Source organism: Colobus angolensis, unplaced genomic scaffold (genome assembly GCF_000951035.1).
Source record: "Colobus angolensis palliatus isolate OR3802 unplaced genomic scaffold, Cang.pa_1.0 Scaffold110, whole genome shotgun sequence".
Lineage (NCBI taxonomy): Eukaryota > Metazoa > Chordata > Mammalia > Primates > Cercopithecidae > Colobus > Colobus angolensis.
Genome location: NW_012112031.1, coordinates 2452277 through 2459985, shown reverse-complemented (window position 1 = coordinate 2459985; position 7709 = coordinate 2452277). Strand labels below are relative to the sequence as shown.

General features: G+C 47.1%; 1 protein-coding gene across 1 annotated transcript in view; it reads left to right on the top strand.

Annotated features, from left to right (window-relative positions):
- METTL16 (methyltransferase like 16) overlaps positions 1 to 7709 on the top strand; it is a 74809-nt gene that overhangs the window by 52857 nt on the left and 14243 nt on the right. Inside the window, exon 7 of the mRNA XM_011956381.1 lies at positions 2266 to 2355. Within this exon, the coding sequence (XP_011811771.1) occupies positions 2266 to 2355 (90 nt within the window). The remainder of the gene's footprint in view (positions 1 to 2265; positions 2356 to 7709) is intronic.

The window sequence follows — 7709 nt, the reverse complement described above, 5'->3', positions numbered from 1 at the left end:
CATCCTGGGCAACATAGTGAAACCCCATCTCTACTAAAAATACAAAAATTAGCCGGGCATGGTGGTGGGCACCTGTTGTCCCAGCTACTCAGGAGGCTGAGACAGGAGAATCACTTGAACCTAGGAGGCAGAGGTTGCAGTGAGCTGAGATCGTGCCACTGCACTGCAGCCTAGTGACACAGCTAAACTCCATCTCCAAAAAAAAAAAGATGGGGTCTTGCTCTGTCAACCAGACTGTAGTGTGGTTGCACGATCATAGTTTGCTGCAACCTCAAACTTCTAGGCTCAAGCGATCCTCCCACTTCAGCCTCCCAAGTAGCTGGGACTGTTGGCACACACCACCACGCCCAGCTAATTTTTAAATCTTTAGTAGAAGCAAGGTCTCTCTGTGTTGCCCAGACTGGTCTCAAACTCCTGCACTCAAGTAATCCTTATTTTTTGTAAAGATAGGGTCTCGCTTTATTGCCCAGGCTGGTCTCAAACTACTGGCCTCAAGCAATCCTCCCACCTTGGCCTCCCAAAGCGCTGGGATTACAGGCATGACCCACGCACCTGACCTGTGTCTACTCTGATGGTAGTTTTGAGTATAGAATTTTCTTTATACTCTAAAACTCTAAATATTTTTTTGTTTTCTAAGTTCTATATTTTTAGGGCTAAAATATATTTTTTATAGGCCTTTTTTGACAATTATAACAGAGAAAGGTGGAGAAAAACAGATGAGCAGAATGTCAGAGAGAAACCGGAAATCAGAAAACCTGGTATCTACCACTGACCTCACATCGAACTCCTTTTTATTTTAAATTTTTTTTAATTTTAATTTTTTACCATGCCTCCAAGACAAATTCAACTCACTCCTTTATAGATCCAGAAACTCAAGCTAGGTAGGTTGAAGGTTTCGTTGTGGGCCATGCAGTTAGCTCTGGGGACAGCACCAGGACACAGTCTCGCTCCCGTGTGCTTCCCACTAGGATGACATTCCGACATTCCACAAGAGTAGAGCCCCCTGCTCCTGTTTCAGAAGGCAGATCACAAGTAAGTACTCCCAGGCGGGGCAAAGTGGCTCATGTCTATCATCACAGCACTTTGGGAGGCTGAGGCGGGCAGACTGCTTGAGCCGAGGAATTCAAGACCAGCCTGGGCAACACAGGGAAATCCCATCTCAACAAAAAAATACAAAAAATTAGCCAAGTATGATGGCGCGTGCCTGTAGTCCCCACTACCCAGGAGGCTGAGGTGGGAGGATCCATTGAGCCTGGGAAGTCAAAGTTGCAGCAAGCTAAGATCACACCACTGAACTGCAGTCTGGATGACAGAGCAAGACCCTGTCTCCCAAAACAAGTTTCTTTTAGATAAAATAAATCCTCCCCCCGCCACTGCCACTTTCCTCCCAGTTTCTGGTGTTTGGTGTGAGTCAGAGGACTTCTCAACAAAAGGGTCAGATGCACGTCGGTGGGAGGAGCAGAGTTTCTGGTCTCTGCTTTCTCTCTGACGTCCTATTCTTTCTTCCTCTTTTCCTCACAACACCATTTCTTGGATAAATTGTGAGAGCTACGAACTAGTTCTTTACCTTTCTTAAACTCTGATTGATGAAAGAGATGACCTGTCTGTATCTAGCCAGGCTTTCGTTGGCTTTCTTTCTAAAAAAGAAAACAAAAAATCACTTGAGGCCAGTTATGCTGACTCACACCTGTAATCTCAGCACTTTGGGCGGCCAAGGTGGGCGGATTGCCTGAGGTCAGGAGTTCGAGACCAGCTTGGCCAAGATGGTGAAACCCCGTCTCTACTAAAAATACAAAAATTAGCTGGACACGGTGGCACTCACCTGTAATCCCAGCCACTCGGGAGGCTGAGGCAAGAGAATTGCTTGAATCTGGGAGGCAGAGGTTGCAGTGAGCCGAGACCGCACCACTGCACTCCAGTCTGAGTGACAGAGTGAGACTCTGTCTCAAAAAAAACAAAAAAAAAAACCTCACTTGAGTCATATTACAAATAATTCTCTAAAGAGCTGTGTTTTTGGTGTTTCATGTATTTGAACCTTTAAGTCACATCTATAAATTCTCTTATGTTTTATGGGAGAAAAAAATACAACTTTATTGAGAGATGAGTTATTATTCATTATTAGGTAGCTATCTATAACTGTTGTTTGATAATATTGTTTGTTAGCTGATTAAAAAGAAGGATCAACATCATATAGCATGAGGCAGCAGCCAGAAACATTGGTAGAATGATTTCAGTTTGATGAGATGCTATCTTTGTTGGTTTCAGGTTCCTAAAGTCACCTACACTGAATTCTGTCAAGGTCGGACGATGAGATGGGCCTTAGCTTGGAGTTTTTATGATGATGTAACAGTCCCAGTAAGTACAGACCTCGCTCCGCTTCGCCACCTGCCAGCACGTGGCGGGTTTTGGTCAGTCAGAAGTGAACTGAATCACTAGTGTCCTGTTTAACTGAAGTTTGCCCCTAAATATTTATGTCAAAATGGAAAGGGGTTGTCACCAAGACACCTTGAAGGCTGGTCCTGGAGACCCTGGAGCCTTCCTCTGTGAGTTTGTACAACACCGTGATTTTTGCTCAGCAGACAGAAACGTGTCTTTTAGGAATTAAAAATGTGGCCGGGCACAGTGGCTTATGCCTGAATTCCAGCACTTTGGGAGGCTGAGCTGGGTGGATAACTTGAGGCCTCAAGAGTTTGAGACGTGCCTGGCCAACATGGTGAAACCGTGTCTCTGCTAAAAATACAAAAATTAGCTGGATGTGGTGGTGCACACCTGTGATCCCAGCTACTAGGGAGGCTGAGGCACGAGAATTGCTTGAACCCAGGAGACAGAGGTTGTAGTGAGCTGAGATTGTGCCACTGCACTCCAGCCTGGGCCACAGAGCAAGACTCTGTCTCAAAAGTATTAAAAATAAAATAATTTAAAAAAAAACAAGGGCCAGGTGCGGTGGCTCAAGCCTGTAATCCCAGCACTTTGGGAGGCCGAGACAGGCGGATCACGAGGTCAGGAGATCGAGACCATCCTGGCTAACACGGTGAAACCCCGTCTCTACTAAAAATACAAAAAACTAGCCAGGCGTGGTGGCGGCGCCTGTAGTCCCAGCTACTCGGGAGGCTGAGGCAGGAGAATGGTGTGAACCCGGGAGGCGGAGCTTGCAGTGAGCTGAGATCCGGCCACTGCACTCCAGCCTGGGCGACAGAGCGAGACTCCGTCTCAAAAAAAAAAAAAAAAAATTCAGGTAACATAACCTGTAGAAACATTTTGCAGGTATAATTACGCTGGTGGACATTCCTCAAGAACTGAAAGTAAGGTCTCTTTCTTTTCCTTACCACTGCCGCTTTCCTAGAATAGCTGCCTCCTGGGGCTCTTGGAGAACGCAGAAGTGGACTTTTTGGATTGCAGGGTTTGATGTGTAACACTCGGGGACCATTCTAATGAAGGGTTCTATCTCAGGTTTCAGATTCACACCCGAATGTTAACCATTTTTGAAGCTGGGTGATATATCATTATCTCTTTCTATTTTGTGTATGCTAGAACATTTTCTGGAACAAAAAGTTTAAAGAAATGATTTGTGACCAGACCTGGTGGCTCCCACCTGTGATCTCAACACTTTGGGAGGCCGAGGCGGTCTGATCACTGGAACTCAGGAGCTGCAAACCAGCCTAGGCAACATGGTGACATCCCGTCTCTACAAAACACACAACAAATTTTGTATTTTGATGGCACATGCCTTTAGTCCCAGCTGCTGGGGAGGCTGAGGTGGGAGGATCACTTGAGCCTGGCAGGTGGAGGCTGCAGTGAGCCCTGATCGTGTCACTGCACTTTCTGCAGTTCAGCCTGGGGCAACAGAGTGAGACCCTGTCTCAAAAAAAAAAAAAAAAAATTTGTTCACAAATGTCTCTTTGCCCTCAGTGCTGCTATAGGTAAAGGAAAACCGCCTCTGAGCTGGCCAGACTGAATGAATTTCTGGGCAGTGGCTGAGAGGCAGTGACAGAATAGCCGCTGTTGGTTCTCACAGCTCCCTCCCAGGTGTGGCTGGCTTCTTGTTGCCTGGAGATTCCCAGCGGAAGCGTCTGCACACCCTGCTCAGCACGTGCTGTTCCTTTCCTTAGTATGTGCGGGGACCCGACACCTGCCGCTCTGCGTCTCTCCTCAGCCCCTACAGCAGGCTGGTTCTGGGTGCTGTTCTCCCAAGCTCTTGGCTGCTCTTCGTCTCTCAAGTCACCTTACCTGTTGCTGTGTCTGAGCCTCTTCCCCTGCTCTTGTAGGGTAGAGGAGTAGAGACATGTAGCACAAGGGAACAATTTGCAGATATTACCATGTTTCTGAAAACAGGAGCTTCAATTCGAGGTTGAGCCTGTCCTGCTCTGCAGCTAGAAGTGCTGCTGGGTTAAGTACTTTCCCCAGTGCCATAGGAATGGCCCTTTCCCTGAAGCGTAGACTCCTGGACAGTGCAGTAAGGTATCTAGAGGTTTGTGTTTGAAATAGTCTCTGCTTAAAAAGATGCTTCTCCTTTTTTTTAACACCCCTCACCACCCCGAAGGATTATCCTTTCTGTCATTTTCTAGAATACCAGGGCCTTCACACCACATGGTTAAAATCATTAGTAATGCTCTGAGTTAGCCCCGTGGAGGCACAGCTGCAGGAAAGTGGAACGGCACCTGTTTTCAAGTGCTTTCTGCTTAACCCGCCTCCCCCATGGGGCGGCACTGCAGGTGGAAGAGCGGATAATGCGCCCTGGCACTCCACACCAGCTCGGAGACTGAGTCCTCCTGGCCCTCCTGGCTGAGTAGTAATGTCAGGTCCACGTGGTAAAGGGCACTGCTTCTGTGTTAACAAAACCAGCTTATTTTGAAAAGGAACCCCCTAAGCTTCCCTCTCCTCCTCTTCTCTGTTTTGGGGCATCGTTCAGCCCCATTCTTAGTTCTCAACCATCAGAATGCTAAGGGCCCCAGATTTCCCCATGCCAGAGTCTTCCTCCCTCCCCACCAGTACCTCAGCCCCAAAAGCTGCTAATAATGCACTCCCAAGTGTTCCATTAGATGCACTTCAACCGCTACAGGAAAAAACGCAATTCCTGATTTGTAGTAACCCAGCAACAGTTTCTTAGTGCTGCTGCCCTTGATCAGCAACTGCTTTCCCCAGGGGGTCGTCCCAGGGTACTCACGAGGCTTGTATTTGGCGGTCCTCTTGGTTCTCTTCCCTCTTCCTAGACCTCTGTCCCCACCCTCGTTTTTTGAAAAGCCCATCTGACTTCCCCGCTCTTGCTCCTGTTGGGGGTGAGGAAGGAGGAGGATGCTGCTTTAGACAAGGAATAGAGCTAGTTAAGCAGAAACATTGACCTATTTCCCCACCCCCACTCCCGCCATTTTAGGGTAAATGTGCAAGTTACTATGGCAACTTCTGTTTTCACTTACCTCAGGCCTCCTGACTGGTTTCTGTTGGTGCTGAATGCTGAAAAATTCTCATTCGCTGGTGATTCCAGGGTCCACACTCAGCCCATTCCTGTTGTCTGGATTTATTTTAGCAACAAAAAGACAGGCCCTAATGTTGATAAAATTTTGTTCCATAATTTCAACTAATGATGAATATAAGGAAGCGTGTTCTACAAACTGTTCTCTGCAGAATTCTAACAAGCCACTTACCTCTGTTCCAGCGCTCCTCTAATTGCCCAAGGCATTATTTTAGCTTTATTTTGGTTTGCTTTAAGGAAGTTTGACATTTGTTAAGAGAAAAGGGGGAAAACGTAGCCCCAGTGAGTTGTTCACTCTTGGTGTGAGTACTGCTCAGGAACTCTGGGCTTAAAAAGGATCCTCTACGTTGAAGACATTACCTTTAAGCCTGGGACGTGACTGTCTAGGGAGTAAGAACGACAGGGCTTTTTGGAGAGCAGATGGAGGACAGGTGTCAAATTAATTAGGCAACTTTGTGCGTGTTGGAGGCGGGTGTCCTGACAGAGCCTGGCTCCCTTCTCCACAGGTTTTCAGTCTCGTCACATAGCTGAGGGATGCCGTGTAGGGGCCCCGGGGTGGGGCAGACATCAGGCTGGTACTTGAGGCCTCCCTCTCATTTTAAAGAGCTCATCTGCTTTTATCAATTTTATGCATTGATTTATTTGTTGAAAGTCTCCTGCTGTTAAGAAATGGTTTGGGCTGGCTGTGGTGGCTGATAATCCCAGCACTTTGGGAGGCTGAGGCGGCGGATCACCTGAGGTCAGGAGTTTGAGTCCAGCCTGGCCAACATGGTGAAACCCCACCTCTACTAAAAATACAAAAGTTAGCTGGGCGTGGTGGTGCGCGCCTGTAATCCCAGCTACTGTGGAGACTGAGGCAGGAGAATCGCTTGAACCTGCAAGGCGGAGGTTACAGTGAGCCGAGGTCACGCCACTGCCCTCCAGCCTGGATGACAGAGTGAGACTCGGTTTCAAAATAAAAGAAAGAAAGAGTTTGAAAACCAGTACTGCACCGGGCTGTGCATTATGCTACCAAATGGATGTGATGGCCAGGGGCCTGAGCTCTTGAGCAAAGCCAGAGCTTATTAGGACCCTCTTCTTAGTTCCTTTTCTCCTTAAGTGTGGTCTTCATTGTGATGATAAACAAATCAGACATTGTTTTCTGTTCTTTACAATGATCAGTTTTATAGGAAAGAAAAACACGTAGCGCTATTGATGCAGATTTGCATGTGAGTCAGTGTTGACATGAATGGTGGCAGCAAGAGTGGTCAGGAGTTGAGAAAAGGAAATGGCTCAGGCTGGGGCTAGTCAAGGACAGCTTTCCGGAGGAGAAGTTGCCAGCATCTGACTGTAGGGAGGTGGGTGGTGCTCCCAATGTTTGTGGAATGTTTAAAAGAATGGTGTAGGACTTACATTGAAGAGCAACATTGTGAGCAAGAACCAGTAGATTTAGTAGATTTGAAGCACTGGATATAATATTTATTGTTATTTGAGTACTTCAATACATTATAGTCTCATTTTATTTCCACCTGACAGCAATCGAGTGAAGTAGATGGTATTACTCTCCATCTGCTGGAGGCTCCAAAAAGTCAGCAACAGTATTCATAATAGCCCTAAACTAGAAGCACCTGAAATGTCTCTCGTAGAAACGGTAAATAAGTTGTAGTATATTCAGAAGATGGAAACTACACAGTAATTCTGTTCCAGTGAATGAACCCGCCTTCACAACAATATGAATGAATCCCATACGCATAATTTACATGAAAAGGCTGGGCGCAGCAGCTCACGCCTGTAATCCTAGCATTTTGGGAGGCAGAGGCAGGTGGATCACCTGAGGTCAGGATTTCGAGACTAGCCTGGCCAACATGGTGAAACCCTGTCTCTACTAAAAATACAAAAATTAGCTGGGCGTGGTGGCGCATTCCTGTAGTCCCAGATACTCGGGAGGCTGAGGCAGGAGAATTGCTTGAACCCGGGAGGCAGAGGTTGCAGCGAGCCGAGATTGTGGCACTGCACTCCAGCCTGGGCGACAAGAGCGAGACTCCGTCTCAATAATAATAATTTAATAATTTACATGAAAAGAAGTCAGATACTGAAGACTGCAGACAGGTATAACCCGTGGTGATAGAAACCGGGATACTGAGAGAGGTTGGTAATGGTGAGTGAGCATGAGAGGGAATTTGGGTTCCTGGTAAATATGTTAAGACTGGCCGGGCGCGGTGGCTCAAGCCTGTAATCCCAGCTCTTTGGGAGGCCGAGA